Here is a 26,602-nt window from a genome sequence, read left to right on the forward strand (position 1 = left end):
GGCAATTAGTCTCCCAACAACTTTACAGACAGGGCACCAGCTGCGGTTCTTCCTCCAGCTCACACACACACACACACACACACACACACACACACACACACACACACACACACACACACACACACACACACACACACACACACACACACACACACACACACACACACACACACACACCACACACACACACACACACACACACACGGAGTACAAGAGCAGGTGTGAATTGCATAAGCACCTGCATACATTCACGGTTACCCATAGAGAGGACACATGAGTGCTTCCACACATACACAAGGTATTTAAGTCATCCTTGGAGATGCACACATGCGCACACACAGAGGCAATAATGCTGCAACATTAAACAAAAGCAACATGTTATGGAAAAGAAGATTTTCCTGTCCTTCTTACACACTTAAATCTTACACACATCATCAAGTTAGACAATGTGCTTGTGTTTGATATGTTGCCACTGTGTCCATGACTTTTTACAGTGGGTCTGAATATATAAGCACATTGTTCGGCCAGGAAGCCACAGAAAACTGATTTGTGGCATTCTGACACGTCCGATCTTAAACCCTTAGAGTCCAAACAGGTGCAGCTGATTGATACGGTAGTGTTATTTCCAGCGTGTGTGTGTGGGTGTCCTGAAGTGTGAGGGGGGAGTCGAAGGCTCGAGCGGTTATCTGCTGCCTGTCGTTTGTTCTCTAGAGCATCTCTGCAGCGACAGTGAGGTGAGAAATTCAACCCAGCCATCAGCTACATGCTAATTTTTTCATTTCCATCAAGCTTTCTGCATTCAACACCCTACATGTATAAAACTGTTCATGCATTCAATTACCTACAATTTTACAATGCACAGGATTTACAGTTTTTCACACAGCAATAGGTCAATAAGGCATTTACACATCCCAACATCGTTAGAGGTTACGGCAAATCTAAACTACTTTGAGTGTTTAATGAGGATCAGGGACAGCAAGAAGAAGATTCCTCAGACCCCCTGCTGTTACCTTAATTAAAGGCCATCACTGATCCCCCTTCAGCATTGGTCAGTCAATGTGGCCATAACGAGGCTCAGCCTGATGAGGCTCAGTCGTGCAAAAAACAGGGTCACGAAAAACAGCAGCATTTTCTAGTTTGGGGGAATTGGGAGCCATCAAGCGTCTGCATCATCATCCAGGGATGAATGAAATGGAATTACAGACTCTGGTGTATTCGTCACATGCATGTACGTACTTTTCCTTTTGCATCTTCACACTTTAAATTAATGTGGTGAGAAGTGAAAGGTCTGATGGGGAAAATGTTTGTGTTTAAGGTGAAATGAACAATACATTTAATTACCTGTAGTGATTACCAGTCAGGTCAGATGTGTTTTAACTACAGCATCAATGTGTGTTCCCACACCACAATCAGCTGTCTAGACATGAACAGATTTTAAGTCAAAAGTGGAACTAAAACAATTTAACTGGAGAGTTAGGTTCAGTCTATATGCTAAGAATGTGCCTGTGTGTTCTTATATACACTGAGGATGAAAACATATGGGGTGCATACTCCCCTTTGCTTCTAAACAAGAGCTAGATCAGAATAAGTTTCTTTCATGTGGTCAGAATATTTCTATGCAGTCTTTGTTAGCATATCACAAAGTGAGAAAACAACTAAGATGTGTTAGAGTAACTTTTAACATGTCCAACAATGTCATAGCGGTACAGAGAAATACAAAAGACGAAGGAGCTTATATGATAGTTTCATTAGTACCAAATTGATCTAGTGTATTTTTAACTCATTTACTAACTATTGAGATGAAACACTGAGCAACAACCTGAAAAACAAGGTTTGTAACCCCTATGTTCTTTGCACTGTTGTGGCAATAAAAGCAAAGAGCTCAAATGGTATTGCTCTCCTAACCGTTAGTAAAAAAATAAGGGTTGCATGTAGATTAAGCAAAATAAAATATTTAAATAACACCAAATGGGATAATGTGAAATGAGCATGAGCATTTGACCAGATCTTGGGTTTTAACATTACTTGAGGAAGATCAATGCAAAGCCACAAAGCTTGGTCCAGATGGTCAGACCGGGGGGGGGGGGGGGATTAAGATGAATTCATGTAGCATGTTGAAACAATCGGCCTTTGACTGGCATTTCAAGTCCTCTAGAGAAGAGCCCGTCCTATTAAACTGGGCTTAATCTTCTTTACTTAAAACTCTAACGATGAGGTGATGTTTAACGTGTTTAGAGGATGTACAGTTCAGACAGATTTATTCTCCCCCCATCACTAGAGAAGCAGAACCTGAGATGGGGAGAGATGTCTCCAGACTCCTTCTTAGAACTGACTCTTTCAATCATTTATACAGAAACTGATCAAACTCTGTATTTTATTGAATGTGGTTCTGCCTCTGAACCCAGGTCAGTTCATATCTTAGCCTCTTTGGTTTATATATCTCTTTCTACCGCAGGCTCTTTGGATTCAGACAAATTCCTTTTAGCCGTTTGAGCCAGAAGAGAAGTGATGGAGTCTAGTGCAAATGACAAAAATCTATATTCCCAAAACATGTCATGGCATACTTCATACAAATCCCTCATTCTTTACATGACTGCCCTTTTAAAAAGGCAGGCACCAGTGTCAGTTCATGTCAGTGTGGTATGAAAACGCTCTTGCCAACCACCCAAATCATTTTGTGGTAATGCAGCTGGTCTGCTGCAAAACATTTAAAAAATCCCCTAAATGTCCTAAAATCATACATCATCCCCCAGGCAATGTACAAGTTTGGTTATTGTCAGAGTAAGACAAGTTTTTTGCTTTATTTTATCATACTGAAGTAAATGTTGATTGCCACCATCTGCGATTGGTTTCCTATAAAGCCTTGGTTTCCCCTATTCAATTCTGTCTCCCAGCAGCCATGATATTTCGTGGCACAAGAAATCATGTCCACCACTGCATAACCAAAACAGAAAGAGGACCGAGCTTTTGTTTTCCTCCTGCAGCTCGGTAGCTTTCCCCAGGTAGAGAAAACGACGGAACAACCGTGTGGAAACTACCAGGCAAAAAGAGCCACGTTGTCAGAGGAGGCAAAGTAGGCAAAGGAAACGGAGAGCGATAGAAACCACAGTTAAACATGAGTGAACCTCGAACAGACATTCACGATGGAGGGACGCCACGTTACTGGCCAATGCTCAGTTTGAGCCTTAAGCCAATAAAAGCACAGAGCTTTTCCTCTGAGCTCAGGATCTGTTGTGTCCAATTTAAGTTCTCATCACTCAAAAGGTAAATTATAGGACAACCTTCGAAATTCCCTTTAAAACAACGTACTGAGTAACTGACAATGAGAAAAAACTCAAAGTCCTTACCTACAGAAGAAAAGATGGAAGAGTCGGGCAGTGAAATACAAAAAGGAAGGGCTGAAGTACAACAGCCTGAAACTGTGTCATGTCACTTTGGTATAGCTGGCTGTAAAGTAACGCCAAGGAGCTTGCTTTTGTCTGGAGGGAGTGTGTCTGTTCTGAGACGAGGGCACTCTCACTCTCTCAGCCGGTGTCTCCGAGGGGTTTCTGCTGCAGCCCGAGAGACACAGCGGGCTAATTGACGAGTATTGGGCTTTGTTTTATCTTGGCAGCCTCGCAGCAATGCTTACTTAATGTTGCCAGCGGACAGATGGCACGCCACGGTGCTGAATGGCCGACAGAAGCTGCAGTCCCGCTCTCCACACAAGAGCTAGTGTCCCTCTGTTCTCAGCCCCCCCCCCCCCCCACAGCCATCCGCATTAGTCACTGGGGCCACATTGATAATCCTTACAGAGGTTTGCAATATGCTTTATCTTCAACACACAGATGACAGCCCCCTTCTACACATTCAAACTAACAAAACCCTCGTGCCATCCTCAACTTCTTTGTTAAAAAAGATTCCACATAAAAGGGGGATCAAATTTAAAACCCCGCAGTCAAACAGCGCTTGAGGCTTTCGTGGGGGCATAGGACGTAAAATAGGACCTGAAAAATGGACTCACATGTGTGGACTGAGTTCATAGAAGTTTCTGTTGCGATACTCCTCCACTTTCTCAGGTGTGAAGATGGGCAGGGACCTGTAGGGGTTCATGGAGATCACCACACTGCCAATGTATGTCTGGAGGAAGGAGAAGAAAGTACGGAAACATTAAGTGAGATTCCACATGGCATTTATTCAGTTTTATGCAGACAACTTTTTCTCCATTTGGGTGATAATTGTTAAAAGTGGAGGTTCTGCTCATGTCTTTTTTTCCCCTCAGCTGGTTATTCCTGATTCACTGTTGAGACCTGCAACACCTGGAGTGAAACTGGAGACACTGAAATGAAAAGCTTATGGAATCTGTGGGCTGGGAAGTAAACGCAAACTGGAAAGAGGTCATGCTGCTAAAAGGGGGCAGTAAGTTTATGCATGTGTGTGTGTGTATAAACATTATACCAATAGAGGGCTGGACGTTAGCAATTGGTGTGAACAAAGACACAAATCTGCATGTAAAATGAAGATCTTTTAAAAACAGTCCATTTGGAGTGTTTCCCATTAAAATATAATTGTTACACCAGTCAATTACACGATCGATGTAATTAAAATGTCAGCATCTGGGTTTTAATCAAAAACCTACAAAGCACCGCTTCCTCCGTTACATGTTTTCAAACAAAAGAACACCTTTATGTAAGATTCATGCAGCGCTCGTTCAGCTGATAACCCTCGTCAGATATTTTTGAGAGCAAATGTAACCAGCAATCATCCTTAACATCCTCCCACGTGTGAAACACAGTCCAGATAGCACTTTCAAACATCAACCTGAAACATTTTTTCTCTTTGCTCTCCATGGTAATGGCTGTTGCATAACCCACTCTGGCGAGAGCGGAGCGTGGCCTTCCCTGTGGCAACACCACAGCCTCCCACTGCCTCTCGTTCAATAGCCCACTGGAGGCAGAAAGAGGCCTTTTCAAGTGCAGAGGACGGGCACAAAGGGAAAGAGTGTGTGCGCCATGTAAACACAGTATCATGTGTTAATGAGGGGCTCTCTTGACCAAAAGAGACACAAGAAAATATAGATGTTTTTCTCGTGCTTATCATTAAGACAATCAACAGAGATTCGTGTGTATTTCATGAATCCTCTCTCAGATCATAAAACTGGTGTAAGAAAGGCTCAGATAACTATGACCTGAGGGCTTTTAAGCATTTTCACACCAGATCCAGAGATATTTTAATAGTGTGATTCAAAAAGTTAAAGTTAAAAGCATGACAATCATGCATTAACCCTTTGCAAACAAAAAAAAGTGCAATTTAATTCAGATTCAAAGCAAAATAAAGTGAAACTGTGCATCTGTGCTCTAATGAAACCAAAACCCCTAGATCCAGATACACACAGAGGGCTAAAGGGAGTGTCGTGTCACATCGGCACGGACCAATGCAGCTGTACGTTTTCTTTATTGTGCCTTTCTGCACCTGCCTTCGTGCGTGTTAAAACTCCATCTGTTAGAACCAAGTATACAGCTGCTCAGATGACACATCACAAGCAAATACATGAATTCATCTACGCGTTTTCTTTGTCGCTCAGCTTTCGAACCGCTTTCGAGTTCAGGACCTGTGTGCACGGCAGCTTCCCCCTTTTCATCTGTCAGTTTAGAAAAGCAAAATTCACCCGAAAACTTAAGAGTGACAAGACACGTGGAGTCTGGAGTCATGGTTGATTGGAGATGAGGAGGGCAGACACATCAGTTTTTTAACCCTAACCCTCTTTATAAAATGTCAGGACATTCATTAAGTCCTATATTTAAAGAAAGTGTAAATGCCAATTTATGAGACGGGGCTGATCATCCTGCCACAGAGATCAAATGCAGCCAATCACGCTACATAACACACATTCGGTGGTTAAAAATGGAGAAAGCTTTAGGAGTTAAACTTTGAGAAACACTGAGATTCTCAGTGATTCCTTTAACTCGGTCAGACATGAACAGATTAAAAGGGTGATTTTCAGTCTCTTTGATTTTCCACTGACTTATTGGAGACATGATGTGTCGTCTCTCCAGAAAACAAAGCCATGCTTCTTCTGCTGTGAGCCGTCATATGATAGTTCGGGGGTGGGGGCAGGGTCCATTTGTAAGGGATGATGCCACACGAGGGAAAAATCCATTCACATGCGAGGACTGTGCACCACAGATTTATTGGATAAGTACAGGATTCAGAACTCGTCTTGGTCGTCAATCCTGAAGTTAATGCTACCAAAAAGCTTCCATTATGGACTCGTGTGTTTTAGCTTTCCACGTTGACTTGTGCAGTCAGTACTAAAGTAACAGGGGAAGGTTTTTCACCATAATTAAGACATTTGTTATTTAACTACTTCCACAACATTGAGGTCAGCACCACACGCAGTAAAAAACACCTCTCAGAGAAAACACCATTCCAGAATCCTCAGCAGGATGCGAGCTGCATCCCAACAAAAAAATCTAGCACACCACGAAGGCAGTCATCGCTAAATGAGGTGACATCATCCCTGGGGCCCTTTGAGCCAACAGCGGCCAGAGCTGAGCAGCAATCGTCTTGACTGTCATCTACAGCAGCAGCCAGCCGGCAGAGCAGAAGAGTCGTGGAGAGCCACAGCTCCAGACCCAAGTGTCTGATGCGGAGATAACAGTTTAACAACCCCTGTTTTTTGTCTAGATAAACAGCCAGACAGGCTGCCAGCCTCTCCTTGTTTCTGTGCTCTGGATTTCATGCCTCATTTAAGGGCATCACCTACATTCCTCACTGATGTGATTTATTGATTGGCTGGTGAGTGTGGTCTCTGTATATGTGCCACTTATGTAGCCATGACTAAAATTAGTGGAGGAATGAATGGAGGAACAATAGAGCAAAAGATATCTGCATGGTTTCTAAGTGAAGACGTCTATTACTGTCTGTGGAAGCAGGGACAGACATAACAGTTTAAGACAACATACTTTAACACTCAGACTCAGACACCATTTAGAGATGTTCTGATACCAGCAAAAAGATTGAAATGGTCGCACATCAGCAAGTACGCAAACCTTTGTACCGATCCAATATCACATCTTAAAAGTATAATAGTTCCACCCAGATAAAACTGAAATTATCCCAGAAATTACCTTATCACTGCACCATGTATATGAATCAGTATTGTAAAGGGGGACATTGTATGGGAACATCTCCAATAACATTCACTTAACACAATTATTATCTGCAGGTACAATGGTGTACTTACGTATATCTCATTGTGCTCAAAGCGGTTCTTCAGGTTTTCGAGGAACGAGTCTTCGGACAGGGGCTCGAGGAGGACCATGTCGCCCACCCCGATCATGTTGTCCAGAAGTGACGTCTTCACCTCCATTTTGGCTGCCGGTTTCCCCCCCTGCACAGAGAACCAGGAAGAAGAGATACATCACACATTGAGCAAATTAAAAAGGCATCCTGTGGAGCTCTTGGCCCGTGGCGCTAAAGAGAGATGTTTATGAGTGGGCCGCTGGTTTGTTTTGATCGTGCAAGAGTGAGCCAGAAAAGTCAGTGAGGAAGAAAACTGCTAGAGAGCAAATACGGCTGTGAACCAAAAAAGATCTAAAACTGTTTTGTGTGTGGCTGTGTGTGTGTGTGTGTGTGTACTTGTTTTCGTTTGTTTTGCTTGAGAAGAACACACTTAACATGTTTGTTAGACCTCAGGGATACACACAAACATGGTGAGAAACACTAGTTACCGAAGTGTATCACTTTATTACACCTATAAGGGTCATTATTTTATTCTTGTTCCCTATTATTCGCGAGGCCTCTGGCAAATGTCTTCCGAGGCATCCTCTGATCAGAAAATAAACGGTCCTAAACTTAGCTAATGCAAATAAACTTCTGGGGTGGACATGTTTGTACAGCGGTGGTTTGACTCCAGGGGAGGAGTGGGGGGCTTCTGGTTGGCTACTCAGTCCTCTCCTCTGGCATGTGAGAACATCCCACAGGCAATTACATAACTGACGAACTTTACTCTTAACCTCTGACTGTCTGCCCAGCTGGAATTGGCTCCCGTTTCAGGGCTCCTTATAAATCAAAAGCAATGCCCCCCCCCCCCACCACCACCACCAGTCCTCCCCCCAAAAAAACTGCTTTACTGTTTTTTGTTGCACGACTTGCTCGATGCAGCGATTATAATATTTGGTGGGAGCGATCTGGACTGCAGAGCACTGGGACAAAAACAGTGCTGGGGGTGGCAGTTTTCAGTCTAGTGTTGCCGCCCCTCTCTTTTGGGAACAGTAATCCCAATGCTATAGGGCTGCAGATAAAAGAGGGGCCTGGGACACATTCAGGGCCTTGATACAGGGATTTGCTGCACCAAAAACCCTAATGTGTGGTGTTGTGACAGACCGTCCGCACCAAGCCAGTGGATGAGGCCATGCAGTCAGCTATTGTTCACTGCTCCTGTAGCACATACAGTACGTCTCCTTTAGCGGAGTTAGAAACACTTTGCAATCATATGGAAAAAAGGGGCAAAGGCCTCGTATGTCTAAAGCCGACAAAAACATTTTCCACATGATTCATCTCAGACAAATATTAAGATGAATAATAATAATATCAGACAGATGTGGAGGGTTGATGATTTGGGATTAAATAGCTGGCTCAGCGACTGAAAGAAATGGAGCTGACATGTTTAAGCAGAACCATCATTGTGTTTCAGGTATTCCTGAACAAAAATGGGATTCCCAGTGTAGCCTTTCCCCTTTTTCTCTGACCTCTGTGGGCCCAGTGTTATTGGCCCATAAAGACATTGCCAGGTTCTTGGTAGCAGCCAAGAAGTTAGAAAACAACTATCACAAAACATTTTAAAGGTGAAGAACAACATTGCAAAAGTATATGTGTTCCTCTGAAAATGCAAGCGAGGTCCGTTACTTTGTGCCGACTGTCTGGTGCACTTTGGCTCTGTGCCAAAACATTCCCAGTGACAGCTCATGTCTACCAGCTGCCTTTCTTGTCTGCGATGCCGTTTTAAATCAAGTCATTTCCTTTTAGCATGGTCAGATGAAACGGGAATCACCTGCTCTGTGATCTCAAGCCATGTGTCTATATCTTTCTCTAGAGCTTCATAACGCTGCTGCTGCTTTCCTACAGCATTCCAGATTCCTTCATTGATCCCAACAGCACAGAGTTTCTTTTTTTTTTGTATTATTAAACTGAAGCATTTTGGGTCGTTTCCACATTTCCAGTGTAATTCAAGGTGTTGGCCTTCATCCATACATTGCATGGATAAAACTGAAAACATACAATGTGCTGGAAGTGACTCAAACTCAAAGTCACAAACTGTTAGTAATGATGTTTGTACTCGCCAGCCACAATCAATATTGGTCAAGTGAATTACAATAAAGTCATTAACTACCCAGCTACTGTGAACTCGCTGCCTTACAGTTAGTGCACAGACATGCAACCCTGAAAGTGCTGAGTCTAGTCCCTGGTATGAACAAACAGGAGTTTAAAACAGAAAGCAGATGCTGAAGCCTCTCGCTGACCTGGGGGAGAACACTGTGTCTATGTCGCACGCGCGCCTGTGCCATCCTGAGCAACAACATATTGCATCTGTCTGCAGCCTGGATGCTGGATATGCTCTCAGCTCCTCTGCTGATAACCCACTACCCTAGATTTGGAACTGGCTTCCAGGCAGCCAGTGACACAATCCCATTAATAAGAGTCGCTGCCTGCTGCTAACTGTTGTGCTAGATCCAAAGTGGGGGAATAAGAGGAAACCTTGCAGCCTTGATTAAACTCAGGGGATTATCCTCACTGCTGAGTGGTTAGTGATGACGAATATAACTACTCTGCCACTCATTGGTAAATGTAAAAAAAAAAAAGATTTGTGTGATGCTACGTGAAGAAAACAAAATATCACAACATTTACTTTTTATATAACAGAGAAAAACTAAAATCAGTCTAAATCAAAATGACCCTTGTATAAACCTCTGGTGAATGACTCAGAAAGTGGATTAAAAGTGCCCCACTTTATCAATCTCTTTGATGCATTTTGCATCAGAGAGATTTAATCAATCTCTCTGATGAATGTTTAGGAGGTAAGCATCACGTACGCCCACATGGTTTAGCTGCTATTAATCTCAACTCTAAATCTCGTGAATCAGTGATGTGGCAAAACTTATGGCCAAATGCCCTCGGCCTGGATGCGCGTCACCTTACCCGAGTGCGCTCTCCAAAGCTGACTGGTACAGTGTAGCTATGTGTGGCATTTAAATTTGGCACAATAAATCTTGACCTAATGTTACAAAAGGACCAAAAGAGATTCTGATTAAAAGCAACATATCTTTCACATGGCCGGGCCTTGGTTTGACTGTACTCTGCAACCCTGGATAGAATGATGGGTGCATTTAATAGCTGAACAATTACTTTAGAAGGACTTCCTGGAACAACTACCTGCCATTATTCTTCACTTATCACCCACATGAATACCTGCCGCTGGCACTTAACTAAGCAGGCCTCCCTCTCATTGGTTGTTGCAGAATATGTGGAGCATTCTGGCAAGATCAGACAGAGCATGCAAGGACACGGAGTACAGGTCACATGATTAAATTTTGAAATTGCAATTTCATCTATAATTCCCACGGATTAAAGTGCTGTATTTAGAGAAGCTAAATTGCTCAACAGAAAAACCAAAACATGACTCTAGATTCCAGAGTCTATTATTGATGGGTGGGTTGGACCTGGGATTTCAATGCGTGTCACCAACAATATTATGATGCATGTTTGGCTTCCTGCCTCTGACACTGACCTAGATTTCCCAATAAGATCAAGCTAAGGGGGGGAAATGTGAAAAAGAAAATAACACCATTAAATGTACATATATTATTTACAAGGCCTTGACTGAGGCTACGTGTTCCTCTCTGTCCTTCACTGAGGAGAGAGAGCTTAACCAAAAGGTCAACAACCGTGCGAGCACTCGCATGCAAGCGGTGAAAGAGCCAAACAAATCAGCAGTTGTGTGTTAGGACGCATGTGCGTGATTAAAAGGGAAACGAGCTCACGGGGGTCATCAATTTCTAAATGGTCAAAATTTGCATTAGGGTTGACAAAACAAGCTGGCGATCGAAAGTGACATGTGGTTTGAGGGGAAGGCAAATGGGCATTGTGCGAGCCACCCTGAGAGATGATTGGTGTCATTCTACCTTGGGAGCAGCTGTTTGGGAACACTGTGGCGTCTATGTGCAAACAAATGATAATAAAATCTATTATGCAGCGTAATCGTCTGTAAATTCACCGCAGACCAGGCCGGCCTTGTCGCCGGGCAGAAGAGTCACAACATCGCAGGCTGCTGGCAGTGACGGAGATTAAAGGCCCTCCCTAATGGAGCAGCAGCGGGCCGTGGGGCTGTGCCAGAGCAGCCCGGGACAGAGAGGACAGCGGTTTAGAGGGGCAGAGAGCGAGCAGCTGCCTGGGAAAGTGACCTGGAATCCACAGTCCTCAACACAGCTCCAGGTGCAGATCTGTGCGAGTTAAAGGCTGGCATATGAACAGATTGGCAGTCACTCCGCTGGCTGGCACAGCGACTGAGTGAACAAGCTGAGAAAGTTTTTGGAACATCTTGCGCTCCATGACTTGTGAACTGATGACTTCTGTCTGCACTCAGAACTGCCTACGTCCGATGACTTTGAATTTAGACACACACGCTATGATGAGGTTAAGATTACACAAACGTTTTGCTCGTTGGCTTAGAGTCGATTTGAGTTTTCATGGCAGAAAATCAGCCAGCCTGGTTAAACATCAACCTGTGACCCAAACAAACACCGGTAGATATTCAAAACCCAGAGTCTACAGCTGGCAGCCGGGACGTCACCGAATTGAACAACCACATAATTAATCCAGTGAGCACACGCAAACAAGATGAGTGACAAGAATAACTCTTTGATGTGCCAGCGTCTAAGACCCTGTCAACATTCATTTAAATGAGATTCTTACTGTGAGAGATGACATTCTACACGATCACAAAATAACCTGCCAAACTTGGAACAGCTCGAGTAACAGTGACATGAGGTTTTTGGCATCTTTGGCTGCACTTGTCATTGATTTGAAGTAGCAGGGGCCAAGCTGGGTTAAAAGCTGCTCCAGTTAGGTTTTGGCTTCATTTGCATAAAAAATTTGATCTTTTAAAAACAGCAGACATTTCGATTTCCCACCAGGAAGTGGCACAACCAAATAATTTGCATATCTTTGTGAAATACTTGGTTGGAAACACTTAGGGTGACAGCTACTTGCAGAGTTTCTGCAGAATATAAGAATGAAAAGACTTCCCAACAGAGACAGTATATTTTCTTTCCCACATTATAACGCTAAGTGTACTGCGTTAAATTCTGAAAGGGGTGTTTGTAGAATATCAGTTGTAAGTTTCACACGGATCAGGTTGGTAGTTTTATTACAGTGTGCTTATCTTGGCATATGTGATGTATTTATGCGTTTGGTTTAAAAAACACTTTGACACCCCTTTCCATTTTTTTTTTTTTTGCATAGTAACAAATAGCAAACAACAAATATCTAGAATATATTCATGTTAATCATAAAAACATCTGCATTGGCCAAAAAGTAATGGTGTTAGGCACTTGTGAGAGATGGACATGCAGTTTATAAGTGCAAAAGCTACTATATAGAGCCAATTATAAAATGATGTTCATCGGTTTAGATGTGCTGATGTCAGCAACTTGCCATCTTCTGTACCAATATTTCAGCTGACTTGAGCTGTTCCAGCTTGAGGTGGCGTTCGTGTGCATCTATCTGATTATTCGACACCACGTGAATGCATTAAAATACACAATGGTCAGACAAGGTAATAGGAAATGGGCCTCTTTCGCACTGGCAGTGTGAAGCAATGTTCCATTAACTGCAGAACACCAATCATGTTCACATCTATCAACGCAGTCGGAATGTGATGCATTGAAACCATTAGAGCTAAAAGATCTAAACACTGGGGCACACACACACTCACTGACTCACTGCTGCTGCTTTGGCAATCGGACACTTGCATCCTGGTGTCGGGATTTACTTTAAGCTGTCAGGCTGGAGTTCTACATTTAAAAAGAAAAACTTGGGGCTTTGTAGTTTTCACTATTGACATGATCAACACCCTGATCCTCAGGGTTCACAATGCTGAACGTCACCAGTAACAACAACAGCTTTGAAATAACTCGACCGCTTACCGGCTATAAAGTAAACGCACACTGAACAATTTTTCCCCACATAACAAGAACACGCTCAAAATGTTCCAGCCAGTTAGCAGCCTCAGCCTCGTCTGCAGGACGGGCAGCGAAACCCTCGGCCTGGCTTGGTTTCACACAAGTAAATGGAGAAAGCAGCTGCCACACTTAACAAAGCAACAGTGAACTGAATCACAATCATTATTAGCCCAGCTGCATGGCAGACAAAGGATATAAAGTCTAAGCTACTAAGTAGAACTGGTTGGGGAAATGATCAGAGTCAAATGGCACTGGTGAAGGTTCGTTAGGATGGTGATTTTGAAGATAATGTGCGAGCTTTACTTTTACAACTCCAAAGCAACAGGAGGGGAACGAGTTTTAAAAAGGTAACCGAGTATCATTCAGACAAGTTTTGATGCTTCGTAGCTTCAGAAAATCGTCCTGTAAGAGCGCTGAGGGCTTTTCAGGTCTAGTCAGTGGGACTGCATGTGTGTGTGTGTGTGTGTGTGTGTGTGTGTGTGTGTGTTTGTGTGTCTGCCTCAGTTGATGCAGGGCTAACACAAGACACACGCCTCACTACACTAAGCTGCACGGGCAGACAAGTGCAAACAGCATTCATCACCATGGCCCTGGCTGAGGGGACTTTGGTCCTCGATACACACACCACATTAGACCATAGCATCTCACCCCACAGTGTTCATGAAGAGGCCTTTGGCACATTAGGAAAAAGCAGTTGCGACTTGAAAAACAAGCAAGCTCAAACTGAGTGGAGCTGGTCGAGAGGCCAACAGTCGCCACAAGCTGCCAACGCGCTAAACGGTTGTTAGTTTTTCCAGGAGTCTCTGTGCTTTACCACACACACTACCTTTCACAGTCATCTTACATCACCGTTTGTTTGATCAGGACGGGTAATAAAGTTACCATCTGGTTTCCCTGACTGAGACTGAGGGGGGGGGGGGGTCGTTTTTGTGGAAAACCACAAAGAGAAAGACATAGTCCTTTAAAAAAAAAGAAGGGTCTTATCTGATCCTCTTGGGATTTAAAGTTCACAAATGGAATTAGGATTTGGAACGCTGCAGCGTACAGAAGTAGAAACCATCGCATGGCAATCAAGCCACAGACGACAACGTTTGAAGCAGAACAAGTCGGAGAGTTCGTAACATTCCCATTGACTTGATGTATGGCTTCAGTTACGGCTGCGTACTTCTGAAACATGAATATTTTTAAGACTGGTTGGAAATAAAAAAGTTGAGGACAATCTTGTGTTTAGAGTGAGAACAATCAGCAGTTTCTCAAGTCATTGACTCAGCTCTAAAATCCCTATAGGTAGAAATGTAGATCCATTTAAGTTATGCATCAGCAATCATGTGCAGTAAAACCTCAGCCAGTCCTCCAAAACAACTTTTAAAGAATCTTTGATAGGATTTTCTACAGTTTTAGAATCCTATCACCTAATTCAGTGGCTGTTGCTGTTTTAAAAACACTACTGTACTTTTGTCTTCCCATAACTGTTCCAGAGGAGAACCCCAGCAGAAAGAGAGCCACACTCCTCCAAACCAGGGGGGGGGGGACTTTGGGAGGTTTCTCACAGAGGTGAATAGTTTCAGTAGCATCTGAGCAGTAATTTATTCCAGTCAGCAGCAGCAGCATTATGAGCAATTTTAAATCAGGGACCTTGTGTAACATCAAACACTTTTCCTACTCACTGTATAGATCCAGGGTGTGTGCACAGATCATAGCTCAGGAAAATTAAAGGATGTTTAGTTAAATGAAAAAGAATGTGGTTGGGTCTTTTTTTTTTTTTGATTACACCAAAGTGGAGAGGATACATCGATGATGGGGATATTTGTTGTTTGCACTTTGATAAACGCAGCAGATCAAAGGACTGGAGTTAAAGATCTGCTACTGTCTTCTCCTGCAGCGGTTCGACTCCTGCATGACAAAGCCCGCAGATGTAGCCAATTAGCCATCAGTGGTTTTTTTAACTTCTCATTACTAAAGCAGCTCTGGTTGGGATTAAGGAACCATGCAACCAGCGCGACTACACTGGGACACACAGATGTTTCCAGTCCTGCCAAGTTTCTAAACATCCAAACATCAAGGACTCGCTCACAAAGAAAAAGGGAAAAAACCCAACCCCCCCCCCCCTCCTCCTCCTGCTGGAAGAAGTGAGGAGGAATGAATGAGTTGGGAAGCGGACGGTCTTGTCTGCAAAGTTAACTTTGGAGAAAGAGAAAAGTTGCAGGGGAAAGAAGATCCTCCTCGCATGTGTGGAGAGAAACCACGAGAAGATGCCGAACTTGCCTCTTTATCTCTGCAAGAGTTGCTCCCTTGTTGTTGTCCTTTTTGTCCTAAATCCACTCAAAGTTGGGATCCCAGGACGATCCTCGAGGTCTGGAGCGGCTCCCTGATACAAAAAAAAAAAAAGCCCTTCCCCGCTCGGCTTCGTGCTGAAACTCGTGTCCGCGGAGCTGGACGAGGCTGGACGCGCTGTGGCTCTCACCCGGGACTCAGCAGCAGCAGCACTGTGGATGGGAGCTGTGCGGGCGGGTGGGAGGACTGGAGAGGGAAGGGTCCACCGGGCGTGGGGAGCGGCTGCAGCGGAGCGGCGTCACTGGGCTCGTCCGGCGGCAGCGTCCCCCCCCTAATCACTTCCAGTGGAGCGAAGGGGGGAGGGGGGGAGGGGGGGGGGGGGGGGGGGGGGGGGGCGGCCGGGTGCTGATGCCTTCAAGTGCTGTCGGAGTTTTATAGATTCATTTGTTTTTTGTCCACATGGTGTGCACTTCCCAAAAGCTTCCTAGGGGACACTAACCACGTCGAATATTTAATTAAACATGCATGATCACAAAATATTACAAGTTAAGTTAAAGGTCCAGTGTGTTAAAATCAAGGTGAATTGGCAGAAATTGATTATTAAATAATCCTAGTTATGTTGTCACTAGTGTGTTTTCATCTAAATTGTACGATTTGTTGGTTTCTTTATGCGAGAATTGGCCCTTTATATTTAAATACTTAAAGGGGACATAGCATGCAAATTCCACTTTGTTAGTGCTTCTACAGGTTAATGTGGGTATCTGGCATGTCTACCAACCCAAAAACTCTGGGGAAAAAACACTTGCGCGTTTTGTTATAGTTCTGACTTATAGTTGTTATAAGTCAGAAACGTCATGCTTGAGCGACTCGATTGCGCTTCCTGTGTATTGTGTCGTAACAAGGAACTGGAAGTCTCCCTACATGGTCTTGTTTTATACAGGGTAAAAAGGGTGCTGTTTTATATGATCCTTGTGGTATTTTGACCAAAGTATGTTACAGACATTTCATTAAGACCCCAAGGAACCATATCAACTTGTGGTAAAATGGGCATGCTATGTCCCCTTTAAAGGTTACATCTGGAGCAGGTCCTGTCTACGGAGGCCGCCATGTTTTTTTTAACCGTAGCCCAGACTGGACAAACTTAACACCTTTTGAGTTTTTGTGACAACTGAAGGCGACCACAGGTTCTCTCTCATGTTTGAATGGGGAGGGTGAGGTGAGATGTATTCAGCTGCGACATGCAACTTCACCACTAGATGTCACTAAATTATACACACTGAACCTTTAAGTTACGTTCAGTTCAGTTAAGCTAAAATTTCGTACTCGTATGTACATATCAGTATGAAAAATGTAATTCTCATGAAAAAGCATGAATAAACGATTAAATTGAATAATGTAATGTTAAGGGATTATTTTAATATATTTGGTGTAGTATTATAAGGACTGAAAGATCTGCTACACTGTGTGCAAATGAGTCTCCGAATGTTTGATTCAGTGTAGTAGATGTTTTTTATGGGATATACGTTGTTGCCAAAGTATTATGTCAAACTATGTTTTTTGTTTGTTTGTATATTTAACTTTCCGTTAAATGCAGCTACTGAGACACATTATTTGCACATTCAACTTTGTTGCATATTTCTTGTCATTTTCATGTCCGGAGCCCCTGGGGATTTTTTTAAGGGCAACTCTTCACACTCCCTCAGAAATAACGCATCACTTTTTTGTTTACTTTTGTATTTGGCAATTAAATAAAACTAAAAACTGTTGAAAGAAGTTGAATTAGAAGTAAGATTTACGAGGTGAGAGTTAACGCATCACTAAAGGTTTCCCTTCATCCCACAGACAGATCTCACCCCCCCGACAGAAACAACACCCCCCTCCTGTGTCTCCATCCCAGACAGCAGCCGCTTGTCCACCGATCCTCCAATGATCCTCGATGGGTCTGGGTCGGTTCTGTGCACTAATATAAAATGTTGAATACATAATTTCATCCATTAGGAAACTGAGCTTTTTAAAGTATTTTTTTTTTTATTATTTATTTCTTCTGTCCAATCTACTCGTTATCTGGACGACATCAAACTGCCCGGGAGGAATGGGGGTGTAAATCACAACGACTGTCGTTAATAAGTCCATTCTGCACAATTCGAAGAGTAAATATAAAATAATTTTGTATTAAATATGTTAATTAGTAGTATTTTTACTCCATTTGGTTTTGCTTACGCGTCAATTCCTCAGTTTTAAACAGTTTACGATCTCTTTACTCCCCCCCCTCCCCCTCCTCCACACACAAGTGCAGTGATCAAGATTTATTGTTACCGCGCATGCGCTGATGCGTCCTAAATTTCCGCTTTCCCCGGAAGTAGTGTAACTGGACTCTAACGGTGTTAGTTTTTATTTCACGGACAGTTTTTGCTCATTAAGAGGATTTCGGTGAGTCGTTGTTTGTCGGTTCACGTGATGTGGTTGAGTGTTTGTCGTCGTGTGGTCCAGCTCACCGGGGCTCTGCGTCATGGAGGTAGGAGGAGAAGCTATGGCGCACACGGGGGTTAGCTTAATGCTAGCCCGGTGTTGGATTCAGACATCCGGGTGATCTCCGCCTTTTTACAAACCCGTGTTCTTCGGTCTCGACATGTCGTCAGATATTGTTTAACCAGTAAAATGTGCGGCTTTAAAATAACGTTCGCTAGAGTCGTGTTTTAATAGTGAACACGGGGAGAAACGCACGTCCACGTCAGTCGCTGTGAATACACCAGATCTCACGTAGCTACGCAACTAACGCGAATAACACATGAATGGTTTCACTCAGCAGGCTGCGATCACTACTCCCCTGGTTTGAACCGCATCTATTATTATACACACACACTTTCTATTGGATTAATTCCAATTAAGAAACACTTGACTATTTTGTATTAATCTTTCTAGAGTAGGGAGTTCAGGGGTATGGAGAAAATGATTTTCATCGCAATATCCTAATCCTGTGCTTATTTTCCTTCTCTGTTTTCCCAGAGTGTCTTTTATGAATAATCAAAAGCAGCAGAAGCCTACGCTAACAGGCCAGCGCTTCAAAACCCGGAAAAGAGGTCAGAAGCTTGAAGGCAGTCATACAGTTCTGCACATCCATCCATCCATCAGTCAATCCATCCATCAGTCCATCCATCCATCCAGTATCTATACTGCTTATCCTTTGAGGGTTGCAGGGGTTGGAGCCGATCCCAGCTGACATTGGTCGAGAAGCTGGCTAAAACCCTGGACATGTCACCAGTGAATTAGTTTTGCACACAACAATTGAATTTCTTGTTTGAATCCAAACTATTCATCGACTTTGATGATTCGTCCACTGAGTCTTTATCACACTTCATGAAAACTCCTCACCTGCCTGCATACAATGAAAAACACAGGAATATGACAACAAGGTTTGATCCCTTACACACATTCCTACATGTAACTGACTTGATATTCAACATATTCTGATGGACCCTTTGAACACTAAAGGAAGGTGTGTGGCAAATAAATGCACATTACTGAATATTGTTTATTTCACAGCCACTGAAGAACAGACTCACACAGTACAATAAATGTGTCTGTCTATAAGCCCTACCGTATGTATGTTTATGAGAATGGCATTGTATTTGTCTTTATAAGATCATAAGTAAGTTGTAGGAAACTGAAACTTGTATCTGTCTTTTCAACAGATGAAAAGGAGAGGTTTGACCCTACCCATTTTCAGGAGAGCATCGTACAAGGTCTGAACCAAACTGGCACTGACTTGGACGCTGTCGCAAAGTTCCTTGATTCCTCTGGTGCCAAACTTGACTATAGACGCTATGCTGAGACTCTGTTCGACATCCTGGTGGCTGGTGGGATGCTGGGTAAGTTGCAGGACACTTTCAGAGTTTAAAAACATCCTAAAAGTATTTATTATCAGGGGCTTTTTAGTGTGGTTATTAGGATGGAGACAAAGTTTGGAGTTTACACAGCCAAGCACTCAATGAGCCATTAGGACAATCTTAGCTACGATAAGAGCAAACAAGTGTTTGATACAATACAGTTGCTACCACAATTGAAACATTAATAGAAAGTTTTATGCAACTCTAGACTTTTAGGGAATTGTCTTAAGCCTAGTTAATGCTCACCGTTTCCGTCCTTGCACGCACAATATGACATAATCTCTGCTGACGTGTAATTGAAAGGCCAGTTTCGGCTGGTGGAGCACCACCCACATTTTTTTTACTTGGCACACAGCGCATCTAGCATAATTTGGATTGAGTTTGCAAACAGGTCCATCTTTGCAGATATCGCTATGCTCCCACAATAAAGTCATTAATGAGGGAGCATAGATATTCTCAGATGGCTCCAGGAGGGAGAATGCAGAGACTCTAGTCTAATGACGAGGCATTCTGCAGGACACAATTGAAAAAAAATATTCAGCAACCAGTTTGTCAAGGCAAAGAAGCGTGCACAAACCCAGAGTGATGATTCTAGAGCGAACAAGTCGTTGGCATTTGGGGCGTGCAATGACAAATCTGTCAAGCATACCAGCAGGTTTACACCCAGTGCAAAGCAGCACCAAGCATCTTTAAGCAGTTGTTTTTCCCGCACAGTGCCAACTTTTTAGTAAATGCACATCAACCCATGTGAGCCCCTTTGGGCATGTTGGCACATTGTTATCTTGACACAGTGGAAAGCGATTGAGCTTTTGACCAACAAAAAACTGGTTTGAAGTCAACAGCGCACTGAAATCACTGTTATTTTAGGGATGCGTTATCAAGATAGTAAAATGTGCAATGTGCTTACACTGATTGTTACACACGCAATGGATGTGCAGCAGTAATGATCAATGAAACTGGCTACTTAATTTCACCAATGAGAAGTGTTCTGTTCCTACAACCTTGCAAATCCACCGTTGTAATAGCAATCTGCGACAGTCTGAGCTCATCAGACTTTTAAAGAGAATGTTTCTCAAAATTAAACCTCTTTCTTCACAGCCCCGGGGGGCACCATGGCAGATGACATGACGTGCACCGACTTCTGTCTCTTCAAGGCACAAGAGGACATGGTGACAATGCAGGCATACGCACAGGTAAATCCCACAGCTCCCTTTGCAGTGTATTACAAGAAATATAAAAATCAAATTTTCAGGCAGTACAAATTATACGGCATGTTTTGTGTTTCCTTCCAGGTCTTTAACAAGCTCATCAGGCGTTACAAATACTTGGAGAAAGGATTCGAGGAGGAGATTAAAAAGGTTTGTCTTTACAGGAACATATAATACCTGACTAATGTATGTCAAGTTTCTGAATTCATGACCATGTGGTTCCAATCCAGTATTAAAAATATATACATCTGACCAATAATTCAGCCTAAAGAATTGTGTTTCTATGTTTGCTCTGTGGCAGCTGCTGCTGTTTCTCAAGGGCTTCACAGAGTCTGAGCGCAACAAGCTGGCCATGCTAACAGGAATCCTGCTGGCTAACGGCAATATCTCCGCATCCATCCTCAGCAGCCTGTTCAACGAGAACGTGGTTAAAGAAGGTACATGCTTCTCTGCCTTGTGGGCACGCCTAGTTGTGTTTTTTGGGTTGTTTACTAGATAGGATCCACAGGGAGAAGTGGTTGGGAGATAAAGGGAGTAGAGAATCATCTTGTACCACCCTCTTGTGTTTTTTATTTTCTTTCCTTCTTAAGAACCTGTTTTGTTGTTTTTCTTTGATTGTTAAAACACTATGCTCTCTTGCTCTTTTTTAAAGGCACAGTTTATGGTCTTCTCAAATATTTCCTGATATATAAGAACAAATATTCAACATAATGAACATCGTTTTCAGTTATTTGTCTATAATATCTCTTTTACACTAAAACTAGTGGGTATATGCAGGTTTTTTTAAACGTGGACTAACCACTAAAAAAGCCGATTGACTCCTCCTTCGTTGCCAGTTGAGGAGTTTGCCTTTCTGTTTATTTTCCCCTGATGCATCATGTTCGATGCCACAAATGCACTCTCTCACCTCACTGTCTTGTCAATTAGCGCGTTCACTCTGGTTTCACGTTTCCATCCCTGCTGATCGAAGCCAAATAAAACCGTGTTTACTGCAGAGTCATTTGACTTAGGAGAGAATGCAGATTGTATCCATTCCCACTGCAGACAAAAGCCAGATGTTAGCAGGTTTTTTGACCATTGGAGGGGGGGGGGGGGCTTAAGTATCAGAACAACTGACAATCATGAAAATAAGTCCATGCAAATACAATGTGGTTCAAAATCCTAAGATCACATGTCCAACAAATCTTTTCTCTGTATCTTTACTGCAGCTTCTCAATACTTCTCTGCTTACAAATGTGCTCATGCTAACATCAGTGAAATAAATGTATATGCCTAAAGCCAGAAAAAAATGCATTTGAATCCACCAGACTTAAGCTGACAGCGGATTTTCACAAACACTTTACTCACTGCAGGAGAGCAAATAAATAATTATCAGTCTGCATTCGTTATCCAGCATTAATGGGTCGAAATGAATTTGCCCCTTGTGCCAATAAAAATATGTGAAAATGGTCCCGGCACATGAATTATAATTGCATAATATCTGAAAAGAGATGTTTTGCTTTACTTTGACCTTGTGTTGTCAGCCAGTTGTCTGTTGCTTGGGAAAGAAAGATGATGATTATCACCCAGCTTGATGTATCAAGGCCTTATAACAGATCATAGACATATGGGAGTAGTTGCCTGTATCACATTATAGAACCATCACTGAAATGTATTTTGTTTAGACAGATATTCATTTTTAATATACCTGTGGCTCCAACTTATTTTGTTGAGAGCGGGATTTTTGTTGTTGTTTTTTGAGGAATTGATCCAGTGAAAACCTGTCTAATCGTTTCCTGCTGAGTTGTGTTTACCAGTGTATTACTTACTTTAACTTCAACCTGGCGGGTCTGTTACCAGCAGCTGACTCTCAATTTCATGCATTTGTTCAGGTGTTTCAGCGTGCTTCGCTGTAAAACTCTTCAAATCCTGGCTTTCCGAAAAGGACATCAGCTCTGTCGCTGGCAATCTCAGAAAGGTTGGCATGGACAACAGGCTCATGGTGAGAACGACGTTTTAAATGACAAAATCTCCAGGCGAATTAGATTTCTGCTGGGGCCAGGGGATGGTCACAACAAATGGTCAGTTACTAACTATGAATAAATATGACAAAGTAAGGAACAATTTTCAAAAACTATTTTCAATGTTGTGTGGTTTTGAATCAAAGCTATGGAGCCAATTGTAAACAAGGAATGACTTAAATTTGCACATTACTAATCTGTGCATGGGTGCTGGTCATGTAATTGGCCTCTCTGTAAAAATTGTGACCCCCTTTATGGCCCCTAATGTAGAAAATTCCTAAATCTGCCCCTGGGTTAAGCATAAATTGTTGATGGGTGACTGTACACTTTAAATTAAGATTGTCAATTAATAATCAGCTTAAATGTACCAGAGTTTAAGGTTATTGTTGCATCCAGTACTGCAATAATTAGGGAACAAGGGCTTCTTAAATGCTGAACAAGGCTTGTCTGCTAAATAAAGGACTGCCACTGAATTTGTGAATGTGTGTGTGTGTGCGTGCGTGCTAATTTGTGTGTGTCCGTGCATTCTCAGGAGCTGTTCCCTGCCAACAAGCGCAGTTGCGAGCACTTCTCCAAGTACTTCACTGACGCTGGGCTCAAGGAGCTTTCGGACTTAGTCAGAAACCAGCAGTCCTTAGGTGCACGTAAGGAGGTGCAGAAAGAGCTCCTGGAGCAGATGTCACGTGGGGACCCCCTGAAAGACGTAAGCCTCATTGGATGTTGTGCTTCTTTTTACACCTAGTCCCTCGTCGTATGACAACACTGAGGGTACTGCTTAAGATTGCTTTTCTCTTAACCTCTGCCCCATTTTGTCCTAAGAAGCGTTGAAGATACAGGATGCAGTTAATCACTGACAAGTTGCAGAAATCCACTCAACCTGAACATATTACCTGCTGCCGCAAACCCACGTATCCTGCCAGGGCTCTCATACCTGCGACCTCTGCAGCGTTTGATAAGAAATACGTCTCAGCATATGCTGGCCGTGGTTTGTCTGCTTCGCTAATAACCTGTGTTGCATCTCTGGTCTTGGGACTTGCAGATCATTGCCTTCTTACGAGAGGAATTAAAAAAGAACAACATCGCTGAGCAGACGATGATTGGACTAATCTGGGCTAGCTTAATGAGCTCCGTGGAGTGGAACAAGAAGGAGGAGCTGGTCACAGAACAAGCCATCAAACTTCTAAAGGTGACACCTTCGTTATGAAGCTCCACTGTTTCTCGACTCTGGCATTCATGTCAACATACTTTAAAATAGGGTTGGGTGTGGTTTGGGTTTTTTCTGATGCAGATGCTAATTTTATACTTTATTCTTTTCAAAATGGCAGTCGATGATAAGAATGGGATCACACAACACAGAGTATCCCTCGGCTTTCTAATGTATCTTGTGCGTTGCCAGTTTGACGATGCCACTAGCTAACTGTAGGCTAACGTGCTTCCAGAGCCGTGTAGAGAGTGTGTTGCCACCACAGTTAAATGTAATGTTAACGAGGCACATGCAGTGATGCAGTGGTTCCCATTAATTATTTAGACTGTGGTGGGCTGCTCTATTGTGATTTGTCCCACAGCAGTTTCATAATGAACCATTACCGCATGCTTGCGCTATGGTCCATAATATTTTTACCACCCATGCTGACAGTCAGATCTCATAGTTTCAGCTGCAGTAACAATACAGTTCTTTCACGCATGAACTTATCTTTCACTTTTTAGTCTGTGTACGTGTCACTCGGGATCAGTCGCGCATGAAACTGAGATGACGATCACGCACCCCAGTTACCACCATAGATTGAATTAATTCTTTAGCAAACGCTGTGATGTTTATGTTGCCTGTAAGCATATCGGCTGTGTAGGAACCAGTGCCTTATGGGCACTGAATTTCAGTACACAGCCCTACTTGGAAACAAAGAAACCTATGGATGTCACCCTTAAATTGTGCCTCTGAGATGTTTCTGGCTGCTTTGAACTTAGCAGAGAAGATAATTGATTTACTAACCCAAAGCCACCCCACTAGTTATGGAAGTAATGTAAAAAAATATCATAAACATTTCCAGAGCCTCCCTCCCTCCCTTCTACTACTTATATGAATTTTCCCTCTTTTACATTCTCAGCAATACAGCCCAATGTTGAAGGCTTTTACCTCCCAGGGCCTCTCTGAACTGACTCTGCTGCTGAAGATCCAGGAGTACTGTTATGACAACATTCATTTCATGAAAGCCTTTCAGAAAATCATTGTACTGCTCTACAAAGGTAGGTTCTTTATTTTGTGTCCATAAGTCTCCTTATTCCATCCTCACATTTTAGGTTGAAAAGTCTCATTTCATAGTGGGAAACTACACTTTATAGGCATATACGAATGAAGCCAGGTGGCCTGAGATTACAGACAAAAGTTTGTGTTGATTGATGTCATCAACCTGCCTGGCGACATTTTGTTTTCCTAGCTCCTGCAGACGCATCTGTGCTCTTGGCATCATTTGTAATGGATTCTTTTTTTTGCTCTTTAAAGCGGATGTCTTGAGTGAGGAGGCAATTTTGAAGTGGTACAACGACGCCCACCTGGCCAAAGGAAAGAGCGTTTTCCTTGAGCAGATGAAAAAGTTTGTGGAGTGGCTGAAGAACGCAGAGGAAGGTAAAGTCCTTCAGTTTGTCGTCTTTTCTGTGTTTTCATTCAGACGCGCTACCTCTCACAGCTGTAGGCAGCGGTTTGTGCAGTATCTTAAATAAGTGATGTAACTGATGTATCGCCTCTATTTTCAAAGTTGATTGACGCTGGTTCTTCATGTTCATAAACTTTGAGCACATGACTGATGACTGATGTTTTCTTCCAGAGTCTGAGTCTGAGGAAGAGGAGGCCGACTGAGGACCACTCACTACATAACTACCGTCTTGATTTGTATTTTGACGTAAAAACAGCACCAGATGCATTAGGAGGATTCATAACAGAAGTCTGTCTGTATTTCTTTCTTTTTTCCTTTTCTATTCTCTACCTCCTCGTATCTAGTTCAAACGTAATGTAAGGGCTTTAATACTGCTTTCATTTCCATCATGTTTTCTTTCTGAATCAATACTTAAACTCTCCTTTTAACTCTCCAGGAATCGGTCACAGTGCCACAGTTAAACTAAATGGATTGAAAATCCCTTTCATGTAATAAAGGGGGATATTTTTTGGAACGATACTTCCCTTTAAAACGAGCCAGTTTGAAGGCATATTTCTCAGCTACTGTATTAAATCATGAAGCTCTTATTTGCCAGAGGTCTATCTGTGCAGCCATGATATCCTGATCCTCCTGAAAGGCAAACTGGTTTTGTACCCTCATTATACATCTTTGCCAATTATTTGACAACTTTGAATTTATTGCCAGTTTTTAGATTCTGTCTCCATTGTTGCTGATGGAGCTGGACTGTTTCAAAACAGCAATGGCGATGGTGGCAATCGGCCATACAATGAAATTTCATAAACCTTACGTACCAGAACCATGCTTACGTTGTAGATTTTTTTTTTTTTTCCCCTTTACGATACCCTTTTGACTTTTTAAAAATAAATGGATACTCATGATTTTAAGTTCTGCTGTATTCTTTCTCAATTTAAAAAGTGAGTCTTTCATAGGTTATATTGAATACTAGATAAATTACACGTAATGTGAAATATTTAAAATTTACTGTAACTAAAAATGAAGTATTCTAATATTTTGAGATAGTTATTTTGAGCTGTAAACTATTATTATTGAAATTAAAATGGTTGAAATATTTTACTTTACGTATAATAGTCTAGAATATATTACATTTTCACTTTCTTCACTAACAGTTGAAAAATATGAAACGTTTTCACAATGTACTTGTTTTTGAGATGCATGTGTGTTTGTGTTTTTATATATATATATATATATATATATATATATATATATTATATTATATTATATCATGTGGAGAGAACAAGGAATTACATTTTAAAACGTCACAGATCAAACTATGCTCCCTGAAAAATTTCCATTGGCTCGTCTCCAGCCTCACCTAATCAA

At 42.4% G+C, this 26,602-nt stretch overlaps 2 protein-coding genes across 2 annotated transcripts in view; one reads left to right on the plus strand and one right to left on the minus strand.

The window, feature by feature from the left end:
- Positions 1 to 15,809, minus strand: part of LOC117754793 (unconventional myosin-Ib-like) — a 58,833-nt gene extending 43,024 nt beyond the window's left edge. Inside the window, 3 exon segments of the mRNA XM_034574039.1 lie at positions 4,004 to 4,119; positions 7,226 to 7,372; positions 15,486 to 15,809. Of these exon segments, the coding sequence (XP_034429930.1) occupies positions 4,004 to 4,119; positions 7,226 to 7,351 (242 nt within the window). The 5' untranslated portion in view covers positions 7,352 to 7,372; positions 15,486 to 15,809.
- A 1,995-nt stretch (positions 15,810 to 17,804) lies between these two features.
- LOC117755061 (basic leucine zipper and W2 domain-containing protein 1-A-like) lies at positions 17,805 to 26,143 on the plus strand. The gene is made up of 12 exons (XM_034574557.1): positions 17,805 to 17,924; positions 18,501 to 18,574; positions 19,187 to 19,363; positions 20,480 to 20,574; positions 20,674 to 20,739; positions 20,891 to 21,026; positions 22,461 to 22,570; positions 23,122 to 23,292; positions 23,629 to 23,775; positions 24,695 to 24,833; positions 25,090 to 25,212; positions 25,412 to 26,143. The coding sequence occupies exons 2-12, from the start codon at positions 18,511 to 18,513 to the stop codon at positions 25,441 to 25,443; spliced, it is 1,260 nt and encodes a 419-aa protein (XP_034430448.1). The 5' UTR covers positions 17,805 to 17,924; positions 18,501 to 18,510; the 3' UTR covers positions 25,444 to 26,143.
- The last annotated feature ends 459 nt before the right edge of the window (positions 26,144 to 26,602 follow it).

Source organism: Hippoglossus hippoglossus, chromosome 21 (genome assembly GCF_009819705.1).
Source record: "Hippoglossus hippoglossus isolate fHipHip1 chromosome 21, fHipHip1.pri, whole genome shotgun sequence".
Classification (NCBI taxonomy): Eukaryota; Metazoa; Chordata; class Actinopteri; order Pleuronectiformes; family Pleuronectidae; genus Hippoglossus; species Hippoglossus hippoglossus.

Coding starts and splice junctions, on each gene's coding strand:
- LOC117755061 (XM_034574557.1), top strand. CDS start 18,511: ATGAATAATCAAAAGCAGCAGAAGCCTACGCTAACAGGCCAGCGCTTC. Junction 23,293..23,628: donor GTGGGGACCCCCTGAAAGAC/GTAAGCCTCATT, acceptor TGGGACTTGCAG/ATCATTGCCTTCTTACGAGA. Junction 24,834..25,089: donor CATTGTACTGCTCTACAAAG/GTAGGTTCTTTA, acceptor TGCTCTTTAAAG/CGGATGTCTTGAGTGAGGAG.